The sequence below is a fragment of the Manis javanica genome, chromosome 11 (assembly GCF_040802235.1).
Source record: "Manis javanica isolate MJ-LG chromosome 11, MJ_LKY, whole genome shotgun sequence".
Taxonomy (NCBI): domain Eukaryota; kingdom Metazoa; phylum Chordata; class Mammalia; order Pholidota; family Manidae; genus Manis; species Manis javanica.
Genome location: NC_133166.1, coordinates 75,585,418 through 75,607,715, shown reverse-complemented (window position 1 = coordinate 75,607,715; position 22,298 = coordinate 75,585,418). Strand labels below are relative to the sequence as shown.

Genomic DNA, 22,298 nt, shown 5'->3' with positions numbered 1-22,298 from the left:
TACTTGAGAAGAATGTGTATTCTGTTGGTTTTGGATGCAGTGTTCTGTCTGTTAGGTCCATCTGTTCTAATACATTGTTCAGTGCCTCTGTCTCCTTACTTATTTTTTGTCTGGTTGATCTCTCCTTTGGAGTGAGTGATGTTTTCAAGTCTCCTAAAATGATTGCATTGCATTCTATTTCCCCCTTTAATTCTATTAGTATTTCTTTCACATGTGTAAGTGATCCTGTGTTGGGTGCATAGATATTTATAATAGTTATATCCTTTTGTTGGACTGACTCTTCTTTGTCTCTTGTTACTTTATTTGTTTTGAAGTCTGTTTTGTTTGATACAAGTACTGCAACTCCTGCTTTTCTCTCCCTATTATAGTTGCATGAAATATCTTTTTCCATCCCTTCACTTTTATTCTGTGTATGTCTTTGGATTTGAAACAAGTCTCTTGTGGGCGGCATATAGACGGGTCTTTTTTTTTTTATCCATTCAGTGACTCTGTGTCCTTTGATTGATGCATTCAGACCATTTACATTTAGGGTGATTATTGATAGGTATGTACTTATTGCCATTGCAGGCTTTAGATTTGTGGTTACCAAAGGTTCAAGGGTAGTTTTCTTAGTATCCAACAATCTAATTTAAGTCACTTAGTATGCTATTATAAACACAACCTATAGATTCTTTGGGGTTTTTTTCCTCCTTTTTCTTTCTCCTCCATTCTTTTTGTATTAGGTATCATATTCTGTACTCTTTGTCTATTCCTTGATTGACCTAGGGGGTAGTTGATTTGATTTTGCATCTGCTTAGTAATTAATTGTTCTACTGTCTTTGCTGTGGTTTTATTTCCCTTGGTGACATCTGTTTATCCTTAGGAATACTTTCGTCTGTAGCAGTCTCTCCAAAATGCACTGTAGTGATAGAATCTGTAAATTCTCTCAGCTTTTACTTATCTGAAAATTCTTTAATCCATTCTTCAAATTTAAATAATATTACAAGATAAGAGTATTTTTGGTTCAAGGCCCTTCTGCTTCATTGTATTAAATATATCATGCCCTTCCCTTCTTGCCTGTAAGGTTTCTGTTGAGAAGACTGATGATAGCCTGATGGGTTTTCCTTTGTTTGTGATTTTTTCTCTCTGTAGCTGCTTTTAAAAGTGTTAATCTTTGCCATTTAGTTAGTATATATTTTGGTGTTGTCTTCCTGGGGTCCCTTGTGTTGGGAGATCTGTGCACCTCCATGGCCTGAGAGACTATCTCCTCCCCCAGATTGGGGAAGTTTTCAGCAATTACCTCATCAAAGACACTTCTGTCCCTTTTCCTCTTCTTCTGGTACCCCTATAATGCAAATATTGTTCTGTTGGGATTGGTCACACAGTTCTCTCAGTATTCTTTCATTCTTAGAGATTCTTTTTTCTCTCTGTGCCTCAGCTTCTTTGTATTCCTCTTCTCTAATTTCTATTCCATTTACTATGTCTTCTACTACATCTAGTCTGCTTTTAAAACCCTCCATTGTATGTTTCATTTCAGGTATGGAATTTCTTAATGATTGAATCTCTGTCCTAAATTCTTCCCTGAGTTCTTGAATATTTTTCTGTGCCTCCATGATCATGTTTATGATTTTTATTTTGAACTCTCTTTCAGGAAGAATGGTGAGTTCAGTTTCATTTGGCCCTTTTTCTGGTGTTTCTGAGATTTTTGTTTGACCCAGGTTCCTTTGGTGTTTCATATTTGTATGTGGCATCCTCTAGTGCCAAGAAGCTCTAGTCTCTGGAGCTGCTCAGCCCCTGGAGTGATGTCTGGGGTCTCAGAGGAGTGCCTAGGGTGCAGAGGGAAGAGCTGTTTTCTGCTTCCCGGCTGATGCATCTTTCTTGCTGTCAGAACCAGTGGGCTGAGCACACAGGTGTAAGCCTCTGTACTTTGTATCTGTAGCTGCAGTAGGTGGGGCTCCCACTGGCGAGACTGCCTGTTTGTGAGCCGGTGCCTGCAGGGCAGGAGAAAGGCATAGTAGGCTGCGTATCACAGTGGGAGCCTCGGAGCTGAGTAGTCAGCCAGGGGCATGAAGCACCTGAAGTTCCTGAAAGTTCCCAACCTGCCTGGGAGAGCGCGCCCAGACCATGTGGATCCCTGCCCCCCACAAACGGCTGGAATCTCAGTCTCTCCAAGTATTTCGCCTGTTTTAGCTTTCCAACCCCATTAATCTCCAGAGCACCATGCAATGTAGGTTTGTCCTCCCAAAGCACATTTCCAGGGCTGGGTGTTCAGCAATCCTACTTTTCCACCCACTCCCCACTCTGTTTCTCTTCCTCCAGCCAGTGAGCTGGGGTCGGGGAAGGGCTTCGATCCTGTGGGATCAAATCTTTGGTACGTTACCCTGTTTCGTGAAGTCTTCTCTGTTCTCCAGATATATGCAGTCTGGTGCATCCTTCTTTCCCATTACTCTTTTAGGATTAGTTGTAATAACTATATTTTCATATTATATGTGGTTTGGGGAGGAGTTCTCTGTCTCACCTCTCACGCTGCCATCTTGAATCTCTAATTCTCTGTTTTTTGGTTTTTTTTAGCATATACGTCTTTCCCCTCAACTTGTGCCTTGTTTAAGTTTATTCTTAAGTATTTCATAATTTTTGATGGAAAAGAATGTAAGTGGGATTATTTTCTTAATTTCCTTCTCTTGTTAATGTATAGCTTTCTTCTCCTTTCTCCCTCTCTTTTCTTTGTGGCAGTGCTATAGGGTGTTTAATGGCCTATTTGATGGTATCCTGTACATTCCTTAGGCTTTTGTTTCCATTCTTTTCTCTTTTTGCTGCTTTTCCTGGATAATTTCAAAGTGACATGTTTTTGAGTTTGCCAATTATTTCTTCTCCTTGATCAAGGCTGCTATTGAACCCCTCTGGTTAATTTTTTCTATTCAGTTATTGCGTTCTTAAGTTCCAAATTAAAAAATATATATATTCTCTCTCTCTGTTGATTTTCTCATCTTGTTCATGATTATTGTACTGAGGTTGTTGAGCATCTGTCTAATGGTTATTTTGAATTCTTTGTCAGATAATTGATATACGTCTCTTTCTTTATGGTTAGTTATCAGAGCTTTATTTCATTCTTTTACTGGGCCATGTTCCCTATTTCTTTGTTTGCCTTGTAAGTTTGTGCTGGATTCTACACATTGGAAAAAACAGCCACCTCTCCTGTCTTTACAAACTGGCTTTGTATATGGAATGACCTTCGGCACTCAGCCCAGCTAGAGATTCTGGGGACCTCTCATACCTTTTCTGTGAATGTCACTTCTTTGGATTTCTTAACATAAATTTCCAATTAGAGAGACTTGTGAGTTTCTTTCTTCTGAAGCTCATAATCTCTTGTTCTCTGTAATGCCTGTCTTTAGCATTTAAGTTTCTCTGGAGCTACCACAAGCCCTTAGCTTCTCAGTACCCCCTAGGCTTCTAGATTATGTCAGGTCCTATCGATACTCTGAGGCAAGCAGACAGAAACCAGTTCCATAGGCAGTTCTCTGAAAAGTCAGGATATTGGATGCACACTCCAGTCTTGTCTTTCCTCCCTGAGGGAGAGACTACTGAGTGGTATTATCCTCTCTCTGTTATAGTTGTGACTTGTGCAGCAGCAGTAAGCCACACAACTCCCTTTTGTTTTTAGCAGCCTTCAGATAGGCAAAAAAGAAACCAGTTCCTTGGGCAGCCCCTTTAAGTGCTGGGACATTGGATACATGTTCCGACTCTTCCCTTCCTGGGGAGAAGCCAAGAGTTAAAAGATTTGCTCCTGCTTATTCTATGCTGAGCCAGGAGGAGGGGAAATGGTGAGTTAGTGCATGCTAATGCAGACTGCCACCTTTGTTCTCAGTGGCCTCTGACCTGGTGCCCTTTACTATCCATGCTTAAGACTCTGGCAAGACAGAAACCAATCTCTCAAATAGCTTTCTTGAAATTGAGAATATTGGACATATGGCCCAGTCTTCTTTTTTGCCTCCCCTGGGAAAAGCTGTGAGTTACCTGTTGTCCCTGCCAGGGAGCCTGGAGGAGGGGACTATGGTGATTGAGTGCCACACATTTCCCTACTAGCTTTGATACTGCTGGTTTCATGTTTGCTTGGGATGCAGGAGCATCTCAACTGGATTCTGGATTTGTCGCAAAGCTAATTAGTCTGTGTATTGTTGTTGAGTCAATGTCTCCATGAGAGGAAGGAGGGTCTGGAGCTTCCTATTCTGCCATCTTGCTGCTGTCTCTAGTGCATTCTTCTAGGAGAACTTAAGGTTATTTTTTTAAGTTCTAAAGAAAATTCCTGTGAGTATTTTTAATGAGTTACCTTAAAACTTACAAATTAATTTGGAACACTCTGATACATTTATAATATTTAGCATTCCACTATAGTACATGTTGCTTATACTTACTTAATTCCTTTAGTAGGTTTTCCCTCTTTATTTGAAGTAGTTGATAGTAAGCTTATTAGTAGCTATTTCATATTTTTACTGCTGTTGTGATCATGATGCTTTTTCATCATCTTTTATTTCTTGTTTTAGCTGTTGGTTTCTGTTTATTTTGTAACTCAAAACATTTATTCTCTTATGGACATAGCATCTGCAGACTGAAGTCTAGCTTTATTTCAGGTTATTATTTTTTATTGTTATTCAGTTATTTAGTTATTTAGTTATTATAATTTTTATAGTTAATTATTAGTTAACTGTAATTATTTAGTTAACATGATCTACTTTTGCTTGTCTCCTTAGAGCCAATTAAAAGCAAATATAAATAATCTTTAAAAGAAGATTAAATCTTCCTAGGCCTCAGTATCTTTTTACTTTTTTGTGTGTATTGTACAGTACTCATTAAAAAAATAAACAGGTACACAGAGAGTCAAGACAATGTGATCAAACCACAGAGGCAAAACATACAACAGAATTGTATTCATAGGGGCTCCAGATAATGGAGTTAACTGATAGAGGTTAAAAGAACTGTGAATTAATGTGTTCAAGGGTATAGAAGTTAAGATTGGGAAATACACAGAGCTAGAAGTCATAAAAAAAGAATAAAATGGAATTCTAAAATTGAAAAACAAAAAATTAAAAAATTATGAGTGCTAGTGGATGTTTTTTAGCATTAAATTAGGCCTAACATTAGGGAAAGCTAGTAAACTCAAAGGTAGGTTTAACAAAATATCCAGAATGCAACATAAAGAGTTGAAAGGATAGAAAATAAGAATCAGAGCAGAATGTAAGACAAAGGAAATGCAGTGAGTTATTACACATAATTGGAGTCTTGGTATGGAAGAATGAAAGAACGGGGCAAAAAGTAATTGAAGAGATAATGGCTGGGAATTTTCAAAAATGACTGAAGATACGAAACTACATATTCAGGAAGTTCTATAAATCCCAGGAAAAATTACAAAGAAAACTGACATAGTTCCATCTGACTTTTCAAAACAAAAGGCAATGGAAAAATCCTCAAAGCAGATAGAGAAAAAAGATACTTTACCTTCAAAGGTGCAATAATTAGACCAAAAGATCTATGAAACAATTGGCATGAAATATATGGATGGCATGATAATTGGAGGTAATAGAATGATATCCCCAAAGTGCTGAAAGAAAATAATTGCTAATGAACAAAAATACTTTCCAACAGTGAAAGTAAAATGAAAATAGTTTAATCAAATATTTCAGTAATTTCAGGAAGAACTGATAGTTTGTCACAGCAAATTTACAGTTAAAGAAATACTAAGAGTGTCCTTCAGACAGAATCAAAATGATCTCAGATGGGAAAAGAGATGCTGGAAAGAAAGAAAAACAATTAAAATGGTAAATAAGTTGAAAAAGCTAAATGAGTATTTATCTCATGAATAATAATAACATCTTGTGATTTAATTATATAAAGAATGAAAATATCTGAAATAATATATAAATTGATACTGAAGGAAAAATGGAGTTCTTACGATGTTGATGCATTTTCTGGGAAGTTAAAAATATGGACCTATATTAGACTTTGCTAAGTTGAGGATGAATGCTATAATTTCAAGGATAACTACTGAATGGAGAGCAAGAGTATGATAACTAATAATAAAGAGAATTAGAATCATGAAAAATTTATCATCCACAGTACATTACATAGTAGACAATGTAAAGGTAAGAATGTAGGTAAAAATAATGCAGAAGAAAGTATTGCTAAAAATTTAAAATTTTTTATGAAAAAAATTTAGAACAAGAACAGGCAGGAGAAAAAGGGACCAGGAAGAGGAGAAAGTAGAAAAAGTAAAATGGTAGACTTATGTGTAACCATATGATTAATTGCATTAAAAAGTAATGGATTAAACACTGAAGTTAAAAGGCAGAGAGTTTCAGAGCTGATGAAAGTACAAGGCCCACATGTGTACCATCTGTAAGAAATGTGCATTCTAAATATAAAGACACAGCTAGGTGAAAATAAATGGGTTGAAAAGATATATCATGCAACAATAAATGTAAGGAGGAGATTTGCTATATTATATCAGGTTTCAAAATAAAACATATTTCTAGAGAGTACCAGGGTTTATTGAACTGGATGATATAACAATCATGAATATTCATGCAATAACAAAATTGGAAAGAGAAAAATTGCAACCTCAAAACTATATGTAGAGATTTTTAAATTCCTTTCAGCAATTAATAGAGCAGCTAGACAAAAAATCAGCAAAGACAGAATGAAAAATAAAAAGACATAGATCAACCACTTTGATAAAATTGATACTTATGGAATAATACTGCAACCCCAAAGTGGCAGAATACACATTGTTTTCAAATGGATATGGTACATTCACCAGAAAAGATAATATTCTGAATCATAAAACAATTCTTAATGTATTTAGAAAGATTGAAATTATACAAAATATGGCCTCTGGCCTCAGTAGATTTGATTAGAAATCAGTAAGAATAAGAACCAGAAACCTCCAACTGTTTGGAAATTAACATCCCTGTTAACAATTGTTGGGTCAAAAGCAAATTTCACAAGAGCCATTAGAAAATAGTTTTAAGTGAATGATAATGAAAATTAAGTGTATCAAAATTTATGGATGTGGCTGAATGAGTGATTAGAGGAAAATTTATAACCTTAAATGCCTATATTTGAAAAGAAGAAAGTTCTGAAGTCAGTAACCTAAATTCCATTTTAAGAAATTAGAAAAATAAATTAATCCAAAGCCAATGCAAAGAAGGAAACAATAGAGATTGAAATCAATGAAATAGCAAACAGAAAAATAATGGAGACTGTTCATTAAACCAAAGCTAGTTAGTTCTTTTTTCTGGAGAAAAGGTTAATAGAAATGAAAAACAATCGGAGGTTGTTAAAGAAAAAAAAAAGGAAAGGCACAAATTATCAATACTGACCCCGAAAAAAACAAGAAAACTCAAACAGCAGCATCAATGAACAGAACTGAATCAGTAATTAAAAAGCCTTTCCTCAAAGAAAATTCCCAAATGCAGATGGCTTCACTGGTGAGTTCTGTCAAACACTGAAAGAAGAAATATTGCTAATCCTACACAGTTTCAGAAAATAATAGAGACAACACTTACTAGCTCATTTTGTAATGCCATTGTCACCCTTATTACAAAAACCAAGCAAAAGCCGCCATAAGAAGAGAGAACTATAGACTGAAATACTTGTGAACATGGATAAAAAAAAATACGTTAACAAATTTTGAAAAATTCAGAAATATGGAAAATGGGCAATTCATCATGACCAAATGGAGTTTACCCCAAGAATTCAGTTGCATTAACATCTGATATTATTCAACTAAATTTATTATATTAATAGGACAAAAGAGAAAAACTGCAGGGTCATTTCAACAGATGCAGAAAAAGCATTTGACAAAATTCAGCACCCTTTCATAACAAAAACACTCAACTGACCATGAATCATAGAAGGGAACTTAACTCAACCTGGTTAAGGGTATCTCTAAAAAATCTACAGCTCACATAATACTCAGAGATAAAATGCTCAACATTTTCTCTTTAAGATCTAGAACCATGTTAAGAATGTCTACTCTCATCTCTTTAACATATTGCTGGTGGTCTGATTTAGGGCAAGAAAAAGAATCAAAAGGCAAATAGATTGGAAAAAAAGAAGTAAAACTGCCTTTATTTGTGGACAACGTAGTTGTATGTATAGAAAAACCCAGAAAAAGAAAAACTACTAGAATGAATAAATCAGTTTAGTAAGGCTGCAGGATACAAGGCCAACATATAAAAAGCAACTGTTTTTCTAAATACTAGCAAGAAAAATTACAAAATGAAATAAAAATAACTCCACAATAGTATAATAGAAGTTCAATTAAAGATGTAATTGTTCATTTAAAGTAAGTTCAATTAAAGATGTACAAGACCTTTTCATTGAACATTAGAAAACATTGCATTGGGAAATTAAAGACCTAAATAAATTGAGAGCTATACCATATTCATGGATTGGAAGTTTTATTTATTAAGATGGTAATTTCCCACAAATTGACCTTTAGTAATTTAGTGCAGTTTAACTCAAAATCCTAACAAACTTTTAAGAAATTGAGAAGCCGAGTTTTAAAGTTCATATGGAAATAAATGATCCTTGTTCTGGTAGCACAACTGTCAAAAAATAAAAGCTTGATACTGGTGCTCCTGACATTTATTTTAGCTACAAACTATGCCTATTATTATTACTTTCTTTTTTTAAAGAAACGTATCTATGATCTGGGAACAATAAAAAGCTTCGGCTTTGAAAACTTTTTCTTAGAACTTCTATTGGACCATGGTAAAGTTCTTGAGTATGCCAATGATGAACTTACAATGTCTAAGCAAAATGTTTTAAAAGGTGCAGTTGAGTAAATTTACTTTATATGTAAGATGTGTAGAGATAATCAAAACTTAACTGTACTTTTAAAAGATTGTAACTGAATTTTCTTATAATCCTTTCATCCTTATTTAAATTTAACATACCTCCAAATAAATAGTGCTACAGACTTTAGGCCTATAATGTAAAATGCTTTTAGGATTAATTTCAAGTGGGAGTAGTAGTGGGAGAATATGTTTATGTATATGTGTGTGTTATTCTGGAATAGGCTTTATTTGTATTGATCTCATATTTTATAAAAGAGAAATACTTGAATCATTTACTGTCCTCTATGAATGGAAATTCATACTTGTTTTTATAGGGAAGAATGGACAGAAGCTATCCAGGCTGTGGCAGATAGACTTCAGAGGCAAGAAGAGGAGAGAATGAATTGTAGTCCAACTTCACAAATAGATAACATAGGGGAAGAAGAGATGGATGCTTCTACTACCCATCATAAAAGAAAGGTAGAAAATAATCACTTATCCCTCTACTCAGCATGACATTTATGTATGGAAGAAACGTGCTAAAAATTACTATGTTCAAATTATGGACAAGAATTACTATGTCTGATTATCTTATGATATGCAAATATATGGGTGTGGGTGATTTTTATTCAGGTGTGAATCTGAAACACTTATCATTGTTTAAAACCAGATAATCAAAACATCACTTCATTTCACTGGTTCAGCATTTGGCCCTGAATGCTGCTAGGGTTTGTTAGGTAGGTGTTGACTGATGTACCATCATACTACTCATAATTTGCATTTTTCTCATATTGTTTTTAATGTCGTTTTAGAAACTTGGAAATAAAATGTGCTTCTGAATTAGTTGGTCCTTTTCCATTTGGCATTCTGTGTGCTCCGGATAGCAAAAGCAGAAATGGCTCTGGTGTACTTCCTGCTTGGTGCCCCAGCCTCACTAATATCACCTGAAAAGTGAAGTCTTGGAAATAATAGTTTTTTTTATTTTAATGGCTGCTCCTGTGCCAATGAGGGAAACAGACTTTTCCTTCCCTCAGTGCCAATTTATGTATTTATGGGAATTGTAAATTATGTTTTACATTGCTATAGAAAATTGAAAAGCAGCTTCCTTATATGAAAAATGGTATTTTAAAATTCACCTAAAGATATAGATGTTCCGAAAAGATGAACATGCCATTTATCATGTTAGAATGTATTTATTATAGTAAACTAAATTTAATCTTAAGGTGGGAAGTTCTTACTCCAGTTCTTCGCATTTGATTACCTAATGTATGGCTACACTAACCCGAAGCAGTGGCAGTATGTGGAGATAGAATGCAGAAAGAAGAGATGGTGGGCCCTGCTGAAATCATGTGATCTCTTACTGCCTGCTCAGAGATGGCGGGCAGCAAAGTCATAGTTCCGGAAGTGCACCAATCAGATTAGAGCTTAGAAAGAGCCAGAGGAAGTGAGGAATATGTGGGCAGAAAGGCAACTTCCTTGGAGCCTCCCTTTTTACTTGGTGCCCCATGTGGCTCTTACATTTGTAAATGTATATGGAATTTATCTTTACTGACCAAATATGCTAAAACCTCAATATTATTTTCTGAAAGGTTCTCTTCAATCATCTATTCCTGTCTTTTAATCTAAGTTTTGGACTAGACAACCAGTCTTTTTCTTATATTCTAACATGAGTGACATGAATGTTTTTTAAGCATTTGTTATGTATGCACACTAACCTCTTAACCTAAAACAGCCATGCTGACACTTTAGAGATTTTGTAAGAGGAAGAATATAACTATGTAAAATATTTCCTTAATAAATGTTTAGGATTGGGTTTTGGTAGATTAATTTTTCTGGAGAATATTCATGCTCTCATTTTTAAAATAAATCTTATTATATCTCTTTGCCCAAAATCACCCAGAAGAGGAAAACACTTCGCAATAACTTATATTTCATTTGTAAAAACTAGATAATTATTGTGTGTACCACCCTGAAAATAAGCATTGGTACCAAAGATACTTTTTAAATTTTTTGAAATTTTGTCAAAATAGATGTGAAATATTCTGATTTTAATCACAGTGTCTTTTTACTTACATTAATTTCCATCACATTTGTTTGTTTTTTGTTTTTTGGGTTTTTTTGTCTTTTTAAGATTGACAGTCAAACTGACAGAAACTGAAATTTTGAGTTAAAACTGTCACTTTTTTTAAACTTCCTTGTCCCTAAGAATTGCAGTCCTTAAGGAAATAATAATATTGTATAATTATATATTAATTTTCATATGAAAATGTCATCATGTAATTTATAAATTCCTTTCTAATTTTTATCCCCCAGAGTGCAGTTTCAGTTTATATGGTATTTAGGAACAGGGCACAGCAAGTACCATTTTCCAGTGTTTTTAGATGAAAATTGAGGGAGGGTACTGCTCAAATGAAGCTCTTTATTGCCACTAAATGAACCACCCAAGTTTAATGTCTTAAAACAGTAGCAGTATGCTATTTCTGATGGTTTTGTGGTTGGGGCAGTTCTGCTGGTCTCACACGGATCTCTGAAGCAGCTGCTGTTAGCTGGTGCACAGGCTGGGTTGGAAATCCAAGAAAGGCTTTCTTACATGTCTGGATTTTTGGTTCTGCTCCACGTGATCTCCCTGCATATGGTATCTCTTCTTCCAGGGCCTTTACATGGCCTTTCTCTCCCTAGCAGAGAGCCTGGACTTCTTATACATGACTGCTGGCTTTCAAGAATGACTTTTACAGAGATAGAAAGCAAAACTTTCTAGGCGTAAAGGTGGGGTTTGGAACTGATACAGCATCACTTTGATCATGTTCCATGTAAAAAGCAGGACACAAGGCCAGCCCAAGGAGAGGGAAAGTTGACTCCACCTCTTCATGGGAAGAATGGCATGTGCACACAGGGAGTGGGGGGGATTAGTGGCAGCCATTTTTGGAGATTACATAGTACAAATAGCTTTGTAGTTATATGGAGTTCCTTGATTTTTAAAAAGCTGTTAATGGAAATGAAATTACTTAGTGTTACCTGTTAACTATATTCTGTATATTTGGTGCCACATGTTTGATTTTTAGTTGAATTAAAAAATGCACTTTATTTTCCCCAGTATCTTTTGCTACTTTTCTTTTAACTAGAGCATATTATTGAGTGGTTAAGACATTATAACTTGACATTTGGAAAAGATATCAAAATTATAGGCAGCAGAGAGTGTTGAAAATGAATGTAGACATTCATTTCTAAAATTTTTAGGATTTTTTACATATATCTACTTGAAGGATTTGGTCTGCAGTTTTCTTGTAATGTTTTTGGCTAGTTTTTGTATCAGAGTTAAATGGATTCATAAAATGAAATGCAATTTTCTGTAGGAGTTTATAAAATTGGTATTTATTTCCAGTTTTCTGTAGGAGTTTATGAATTGGTATTTCTCAATGTTTCTAAAATTCATTGGGTTTTCTTTGTTGAAAGGTTTTTGAGCATCAGTTTCCTTAAATAGATATAGGGCTATTCAGCTTACCTTATTTATTTTTGAGTGAGCTTTGATAGTTTGAGACTTTGAAGGATTTCATTCATCTTATGTAAGTTTAATGTTTATGTTGATTTATGGGCATAAAAATGTAAGCTGTTTATAAAATTCCCTTGTGATCCTTTTAATATCTGCAGAATCTATAGTGATGTCACTTCTCTCATTCCTGATACTGGTAATTTGTTTCTTGCCCCTTTATTTTCCTGATCAGTCTGGCTAGAGGTTTATCAGTTGTATTGATCTCAGAAAACCAGATTTTGGTTTCACTCATTTTCTCTGCTGTTTTTCTTTCTTTTTAAAATTTAATTGATTTTGCTCTGATCTTTATTATTTCCTTTCTTATAATTCTTTTGGATTTAATTTGTTCTTTTTCTGGTTTCTTACGCTGGAAATTGAGATCATTGCTTTGAGACATTCCTGACATTTACTTAAGATGGGTGGTAAAAAGGAAAAAAAAAGTTAGAAAAAAAGCATAAAAATCTTAAATAATTTCTGATTGGCAGTGAGATAAAATCCCTAATTTATTATTCATAAACCCATGTAAATTGAATTTAAACTTAAGATGGTAAACTGAGGATACCATTACCTCCTCTTCCATTTAAAGCCCATTAAAATGGTAGTAAAGGATTTAAAAGGAGCAAGTCCACCAAAGTGCAAAGCTGGGTGTGGAAAGGGAATTAGTGGACAAGCAATATTGGAATTTTGAAAGTTTGTGAAAGAGTGTTCATATATAAAGCAGTGCAGGAAAAGCACACATAGAAAGGGCTATACAAACAGATCTGTTTGGAAAAATCCTGAGAATCACTTAAATTAGAAATGGGGGTGAGAAATGAAACTGAAAATAAGCAGATTAATTAAAGGCATCCTTGAGCTCCCTGATTTTCTGTTCTGAACTGCACCGATTGCTTTCTTAGAAGTTATACTGCTGTCTCAGATTTCTCCTCACTGGGTTCCAAGGTTGCTTTCAGCTTTTCTTATACACAGATTTTTCACTTTCATGGATCCTTACTTTGCTAGAGCACATTCTCAAACAACTCTCTTCAAAAGTACTTCTCCCTTAAATATATTTGGAAATGTTTGTGGGGAACATTGTCTGGGGATGTTGGCACTCCTAAATCCTTAAAAATTTGAGTCCTTGAAAGTGAGTGAAAATGATTTTATTTCCCCTTTGCTCTTACACTTGACTGATAATTTGACTAGCTGAGGAATTACAGATTCCACTAAGATGCTTAAATCATTTCCATGATCGCTAATGAAACAGACAATGCCAGTATAATTTCTGCTCATTTAAGAGTGCTTAGAAATTGATAAAATTTGCTTTTGAGTAGATATTGCAAATATATGCATATGTGTGTACAAATAAATTGCACCAATTTTTCAAATTGTATTTTTTAATTTGTATTTTTCAGACAATGAATGATTTTGACTATTTGAAACTACTAGGTAAAGGAACTTTTGGAAAAGTTATTTTGGTTCGAGAGAAGGCAAGTGGGAAATACTATGCTATGAAAATTCTGAAGAAAGAAGTTATTATTGCAAAGGTAACCGATTACTAGAGCTGGTTACTAGATTTTTGTTTGTGGTGTGCACACGTGGTGTGCTTATGCATGCATGCCCATGTCTCATAGAACTACCATTAAATAACCAAGATGCTGATTGAAGGCTACTGCTACAGTAATAGCTGTATATTAAGATTTATTTATAATGTTAAAATTTTCAGAAGTATATAATACTATCTGAATATCATATACCAGAACTATTCCCTTGAGGATATAGAAATATTTATTCTATGTTTGTATGTTAGGGAGAATGTTTTTACTGTTATATTTGTAACTTATATCACTAAATTAAACTAGTGTTGCTCTTTAATACTTCCCCCAACATCTGAATTTCGTATTAAATAAATGGTAATTAAAGTAGTATAGATGATTTACACACATAAATTTTTACAGCTTTGGTATAAACAACATTTAATGGAAAAACATCCTTAATAGATTTGAAAATACTTGAATAATGAAACTAGAAGAAATGATAGTCTTTGAAATTCTTCCAGGAGGCCTTAACCCCCACCCTGGTAACTTTATTCAGCTTAGACCTACACAGTAATTAACATGTTAATGGTGCCAATTTGCATTCAGAGTTCTGAATTGAATCCCAGTTTCCTCAATAGACAAATTTGATATACTTTACAAACTGGTCTATGCTTTATATCTTGCTTAATTCACAAATGATGTATGATTTATTGTTATGCTGTATAGACTACTTTCCACAGTTATTTATGTGGTTTCCTCATCAGAAGTATGTGGTTCCACATGTTTTGTGAAGCGGTGCTCCCTGTCTTTGTACCTTTGTTTCAATTTCAGCTCCTTCACAAGTCAGTGTCTGGTACTAGAAATAACATTGACCTTGGAGTTACCTAGATACCTATACCAACTTTGCATCTTACTACCTACTGACATTTAGCAGCAGTTTTTTGGAGAGTACTGCTCCCTTAGGGACATTTGAAAGTCTTTATGGGGGAGCGTATTTGCCTATCACAATGAATCGGAGAAGGGAAACTGAAAGGCATGCTAAATATCCTATGACATGTTGACAGCCCAGCTGAGACTTAGTTTTTTTGTTTGTCTGGTTGTTCTATCCCATTATTAAGAGCAGGATAATGAAGTCTCCTGCCGTTATCGTACAACTGTCTGTTTCTCACTTCAGTTCTGTCCATTTTTGCTTCATATATTTTGATGATTTATTATTGGGTACATGAATGTTTGTAATTATTATTTTTGCTTGCTGTATTGAACCTTTTATTAATATATAATGTGCTTTTTCATCTCTTGCAACTTTTTTTAAAAGTTTTGTTTGATGATGGTATAGCCATCTCTGTTCTCTCTTGGTTATTATCCACTTGGAATATATTTTTCCATTTTTGCACTTTCAACATATTTGTGTCTTTGAATTTAAAGACTCTCTTGTAGATGGTGTACAGTTGGATCATGTTTTGTTTTGTTAATTCGCATTGTCAGTTTTTATCTTTTGATTGATGTTTAATCCATGTAGAATAAAATAAATACTAATAAGGAGAGACTTACTTCTGTCTCTTTGCTATTTATTTTCCATATGGTTTATAGTTTATATATCCCTCAATGTCTGCATCACTGTCTTCTTTTGTATTTAGTTGTTTTTTTGTAATGAGACATTTTAATTTCTTCTCATTTCCTTTTTTTATATATACCATAGCTATTTTCTTTGTGGCTGCTGTGGAGATTACATTTAATGTCCTAAAGTTACAGTATTCTAATTCGAATTTATACCACATTAATTTTGAGAACACACAAAAAATTGTTTTTCTTTGTCTCTGCCCCACTCCTCCTAAGTGATTTATGTTGTAAAATTATATCTTTATGCTTCTCTGTCCAAAACATACATTATAAAACTTTTATGCATTAGTCCCTTAAAACATGTAGGATATAAAAAGTGGAATTACAAACCAGATTTGCAATAATACCAGTTTTTAATATTGCCCATGTATTTGCCTTTACTAGAGATCTTTATTTATTCATACAGTTTCAAGTTTCTGTCTAGTGTCCTTTCAGTTTAACCTGAGGGACTCTCTTTAGCATTTCTTGCTGTGCAGCTCCAGTAGTAATGAACTCTCTCAGTTTTTGTCTATCTGCAAATATCCTAATTTCTCCCTTAACATTTAGAAGGATTGTTTTGCCAGATAGAGGATTCTTGGTTACCTTTCTTTATTCCCTTCGCACTTTGAATATATCACCCACTGCCCTCTGGCAAAGCTACTGATAACCTTACTGAAGAGTTCTTATGTGTGATGAGTTGCTTCTCTCTTGCCTTTACAGCATACTTTGTGTTTAGTTTTGACAGTTTGCTTATAATGTGGTGCTTTGATATGGGTCTCTGTGAGGTTAACCTGCTTGGAGTTCACAGAGCTTAGATATGTTTTTGATCAAATTTGGGGAAGTTCCATTATTTCTTCAAATAATCTCTCTGCTTCTATCTCTCTTCTCCTTCTTGAACTCCCACAGTGTTGGTACACTTGATGGTATCCTATAGATCCCTTAAACTCTGTTCACTGTTCTTCAGTCTTCTTTCTTATTCTCTCAGACTGTGTAATTTCTATTATGCTATCTTCCAGTTTGCTGATTCTTGCTTCTTCTTCCTCAAATCTGTTTTGAATCCTGCTAGTCAATTTTTCATTTCAGTAATTATACTTTTCAGCTCCATAATATCTTTCTGGTTCCTTTTCACATTTCCTGTCTGTCTTGTTTAAAATGTAGATATTTTGTCATTAGATTAACCTTCAATTCTGACAGTCCTGAATATCCAAGAGCTACAGATGCTGTCTGATTGCCTTGCTCACTCACTGTCACATTTAGCAAACATCTGTGGAGCACCTGCTTTCTGCAGGCACTGTACTTACCAGTAAGACTCCATCCTCAACCTGAAAGAAAGCTAACAGTCTGGTGGGATGACCAACCCCTGAATAGATCATTGTGGTACTATGATAGAGCTATGCAAGAATATGATGGTATAAAAGAGGAGAGACAAAGGTAACTGATGGTGGGTCAGAGACTTCCTGGAAGAGGTGGTTTGATCTTAAGTGGTTTTTAAAAAAATTGAGATGTAGTTGACATAATATTGCATTAGTTTCAGGTGTACAGTATAGTGATTCTATATATATGTATATATTATAAAATGATCATTGTAATAAATCTAGTTGAAATGCATCACAAACACACATAGTTATGAATCTTTTTTTCTTTGATAACTTTTACTTAATCTCTTACAACTTTCAAATATACACTAGAGTATTACTAACTGTGGTCACCATGCTGTCTATTACCTCCCAGAACTTACTTATTTTATAACTGGAAGTTTGTACCTTTTGACCACCTTCACCTGTTTTGCTGTTTTGCCTGCCTGCCCCTGACCTCTGCCAACCACCAATCTATTACCTATGTCTATGAGTTTGGGTTCTTTTGCACTTTCTTTTTTCAAGATTCCACATGTAAGTGAGATCATATGATATTTGTCTTTCTCTATCTAACTTATTTCACTTGGCATAATGCCCTCAAAGTCCATCTGTGTTTTTGGAAATGGCAGCATTTCCATCTTTTTTATGGCTGAATAATATTCCATTGTATTTTTATACTACATTTTCTTTATTCATTCATAATTCTTGAATGGATGAACTTAGGTTGTTCCCATGTCTTGGCTATTATAAGTAGTGCTCCTGTGAACATGGGGGTCACAGATATCTTTTTTGAGTTACTATTTTCATTTCTTTAACCCCCCATTTCAATTCAGTCCCCCCAGAAGGGAAATTGGAGGTTCATATGATAGTGATACTTTTAATTTTTTGAGGAACCCCCATACTATTTTCTGTAGTGGTTGCATCAATTTACATTCCCACCAAGAAGGCAAAAGGCTTCTCTTTTCTCCATATCCCTGCCAGCACTTTTACTTTTCTGTCTTTTTTATAACAGCCATTTCAACAGGTGTGAGGTGATATCTCATTGTGGTTTTGATTTACGTCTCTCTGATGATCAGTGATGTTGAGCACCTTTTCATGTACCTATTAACTATTTGTATATCTTCCTTCGGAAAGTGTCTGTTCAGATCATATTCCAATTTTTTCAGTCAGATTGTTGTTGATGTTGTTTTGAGCTGTACATGTTCTTTATGTGCTTCTGATAATAATCCCTTATCAAATATATGATTTGCAAATTATTCTCCCATTCAGTGGGTTGCCTTTTCATTTTGTTGATGGTTTCTTTTGTTGTGCAGAAACTTCTTAGGTTTCTATAGTCCTGTTTATTTATTTTTGCTTTTGTTGCTGTTGCTTTTGGTATCAAATCAAAGAAATAATTGCCAAGACCAAATGTTAAGGAGCTTACTTGGCTGTTGGAAGTGCCATTGGAATTTTGATAGGGGTACTTTGAATTTGTAGATAGCTTTGGGTAGTATGGACTTTTTAATTGTGTTAATTCTTCCAATCCATGAGCATAGCATATCTTTCCATTTATTTGTGTCATCTTCAGTTTCTTACAGCAGTGTCTTATAGATTTCATGTAGAGTTCTTTCACCTCCTTAGTGAAATTTATTCCTAGGTATTTTATTCCTTCTGATGCAAGTTTAAGTGGAATTACTTTCCTAAATTCTCTTCCTGATAGTTCATCATTAGTGTATAGAGGTGCAACTGATTTTTGTATATTGATTTTGTATCCTCCAACTTTATTGAATTTTTTGGTATTGTTTTTTGGTGGCATTTTTAGGGTTTTCTCTATATAAGATCATAACATCTGCAAATACAGTTTTACTTTTTCCTTTCCCATTTGGATGCCTTTAATTTCTTTTTCTTGCCTAATTACTTTGGCTAGGACTTCCAATACTGTGTTGAACAAAAGTGGTAAGAATAGGCATCCTTGTCTTATTCCTGATCTTAAAGGAAAAGCTTTTAGCTTTTCTCTATTAAGTATGATGTTAGCTGTGGGCTTGCTATATATGGTTTGATTATGTGGAGGTGCAGTACCTCTTTACCCACTTTACTGAGAGTTTTTATAACAAGCGAATGTGGAATTTTGTTAAATGCTGTTCTTGCATCTTTTGAAATGATCATGATTTTTATCCTTAATAATGTGGTGTATGATATTGATTGATTTGTGGATTTTAAAATGTCTTTGCATGCCTTCAATAAATTCCACTTGATCATGGTGTATGATCCTTTTAATGTATTGTTGAATTCATTTTGACAATATTTTGTTGAGAATTTTTGCATCTGTGTTTGTCAGGGATATTGTACTGTAATTTTGTCTTCTTATAGCATCCTTGCTTGTTTTTGATATCAGTGTAATGCTGGTCTTGTAAGATAAGTTTGGAAGTGTTCCTTCTTCCATTTTGGGAGAGTTTGAGCAGTATTGGTATTAATTCTTTTTTAAAGGTTTGATAGAATTCCGTGAAGGCATCAGGTCCTGCAGTTTTGTTAGGTGGGGAGTTTTTGATTACTGGCAGGTTTTGATGTCCTTATTGATATTTCCATTTTGTGTGGACATCATTTTCTTAACTTTTCCACATCTCCTGTAGTTCCTGAGCATCTTTAAGACAGTTGTTAGTAATGTCTTTGTCTAGTAAGTCATCTGATTTTTCTCAGGAACTTTCAATTGCTTTTTGACCCTTTTAATGGGCCATGCTCTCCTGTTTCTTTGTATGCCTTGTTATTTCTTGTTGAAAACTGGACATTTGCATCTTACAATGTCATAATTCTGGAGATCAGATTCTCCTCCCTTTCCTAGGAATCAGCCTGAGGTACCAACTTTTGGTTTTCTCATGTCTTTTTGAGTCTGTGCCTTTCCTGGGACAGGCTAACTTTATAAATTCCCTTATATATATGGCTGCTTTTGAATGTCTTAGTTCTTAATTGTCTGGCTCCAAAAAGAGGGACAAGAAAAAGAAAAGGGGGAAAGTGCCATTGGAAGTTGCTTTAGCTGGGGTGGGTGCCTATATGCCTGCCTCTGTGATTAGAAGCAGCGATCAGTCCTTACAGCACAGATTCCTGACATTTGTCCATTCTGGCTCCCTCCATAAACTGTGTTTAAGCTGCATAAGGCGTGCATGCACAGTTGCCTATTATACAGTTGAAATGTGTAGATGGGTACTGCAACCCTGCTAAGAGCTGAGGTTTACCGAAATTAATCACAGTTTACTATCCAAGCCTTGCTCTGGAATTTCAAAGCCTTCGATATACTCCAGAGTTCCCAAATAGATTACTTGGATTCTACAAGTGAGTTGTCTAGGTAGAGAATCAGATTCTTAGTGTTTCCTACTCATACAAAGAGTGTTCTTTGTCCTCCATTTATTTATTTATTCAGTAATTTGTATTAGTACAGAGTTATGGATATTCATGAATACTTGTTTCATTGTACAGATTATAATCCTATACTATCATTTAGTTTATTGTTGAAATTTTTCTAGTTTTAGGTATTTGGACTCCATCAGGTTATTTCTCTTTTTATATACCCTCATCTTCATTTTAGCATTTCTTTACCTTTGGCACCACAAGATTCTCCATGTTTCTGTTGTATTTCCCTGCTCCAGCCTTGGGCTCGCCATTTCTCCAGGGATCTCTACTTTGAGTCCCTTATTTTTTACAGGTGTAGAAAATTTCATGATGTTATAGATATTGCAAGTACTTGGTCTAGTAGTAACATAAATTGAGTAGAAGATACCACTATCTGGAATAGACCAAAGAAGAGAATGTAGGTTAGGTGGGAGTCTTCCTGTCTGGGAAAGTCCCACAGAAATACCCATGATCCCCCCACCTCCCTTTATTTATTTATTTTTAATGCAACTCATGAGAGTAGAAGTAGATAATGAAGCAGCATACAGGCACACCTCAGAGGTATATTGCAGGTTTGGTCCAGACTACCACAGTAAGACAAATAATACAACAAAGAGAGTCAAATGAATGTTTTGGTTTTCCAGTACATATAAAAGTTGCTTAACACTATCCTGTAGTCTGTTAAGTGGGATTGGAAATGAATTTGGGGGAATATCTGAGAATGAAGAACCAAAACTACAGAAATGTAAAAATCCTGAGAGAGTAGTTAGGACTCAGTGAAGCCCCAAAAAAGGAAACTCAACATCTATAAGAATTTAAGGGGGAGAAAAGATTAGGTCTAATAGGAGAAAATAAAATTTATCAGAGCTGAACAAGTCTTCAGATTGGAAGGGTCTTCTAAATTCTGAGCAGAAGAAAAGAACAGCAGACTCTATACAGGCTCTTTTACATCTTCAAGAAGTTTTTTATTTTAAGGCTAGAAGGATAATCTTAAATGTTTTCAGAAAGCAAGAAACAGATTTCTTCCAAGCAAAAGAATGTTGAAAAAATTTTGTCATGCTTCTCAGCAAAACTTAGAAGGATACTGAAGAATCAGAGATAGAATCCATAAAAAAAAAGAACTAAAATTCATTGTAATGATAAGAAATCTCAAGATCACGTATGTATAAATAGCCACTCAGTCCATATTAGATTATTTGACATCATTGATCCTAATGGTAGAATTAAAAAAAAAAAAGGAGGAAAAGGGACTTAAGAAGTTAAAAGAAACAAGTATTTATTTAAGAAAGTTCAAATGTGAAGCAAAATGACTATGGAATGATTTTAAACAATGGGTGTAGTAAACGAAAGAGACAATTTGGCATCATATGAAGCCCTGTCCTTTGGGGAGCCCAGGATTATTCATGTAGAGTAACCTTTCTTCCATTACCTGTCTAACCATACTATTTGATTCCACTGTAAATGATATTTGCTTATAATTCTGCAAATGCTAAATTGTTGTTCAGTTTTCAGAATCAGTCAATAGATAAAGCAGTGAAGATAGAATTATAGTTACAGAACAGACTGGAAATGTTACAAACCATGTCAGAGCCCTTGTCTGGTTTCAGTAAAGGAAATGCTGGCCTTGTAAAAACAGTTTGGAAGTATTTCTTCCTCTTATTTTGAAGAATTTGAGAAGGGGTGGGCTTAATTCTCTGGGGATCAGCTTAGTGACTGAGGATTCCAGGTAGAGGGGGACATAGCAGGGGCTTGGGACTTGAGGGCAGGAGCAGTCGTGCACACCTTGTGGATGGTCTGTCAAAGACCCTACTCTGGCCCCAGGAGTTGCATAACAGGAGCATCTTGGCCCCAGTGATACTGGGTCAAAGCTTCTAGGGGTGGGTCATGGATCTGTGGCTCCCAATCTGGTGATGATGGATCAAAGCTCTGACTTAAAACCTGGAGCTGGGTGCACATGAGCTACAATGGCGCGGTCCGTGTGATGATAGGTCACAGTTCTGACATAGGAGACGTAGGACTGTGGCGGGGTGCAGAGCAGCAGCAGTATGGCCCTGGTTATCATGAGTCAAAGTCTTGGCTTAGGGCCCACGGCTGAGGTGCAGAGCGGTGGCAGTTCAGCCCCATG

The 22,298-nt window shown here is 35.0% G+C and overlaps 1 protein-coding gene across 5 annotated transcripts in view; it reads left to right on the top strand.

The window, feature by feature from the left end:
* Nucleotides 1-22,298, top strand: part of AKT3 (AKT serine/threonine kinase 3) — a 345,951-nt gene that overhangs the window by 206,958 nt on the left and 116,695 nt on the right. For all 5 annotated transcript variants that reach the window (XM_073216708.1, XM_073216709.1, XM_037013668.2 and 2 more), the window contains 2 exons: nucleotides 9,149-9,293; nucleotides 13,734-13,865. In XM_073216708.1, the coding sequence (XP_073072809.1) occupies nucleotides 9,149-9,293; nucleotides 13,734-13,865 (277 nt within the window). The remainder of the gene's footprint in view (nucleotides 1-9,148; nucleotides 9,294-13,733; nucleotides 13,866-22,298) is intronic.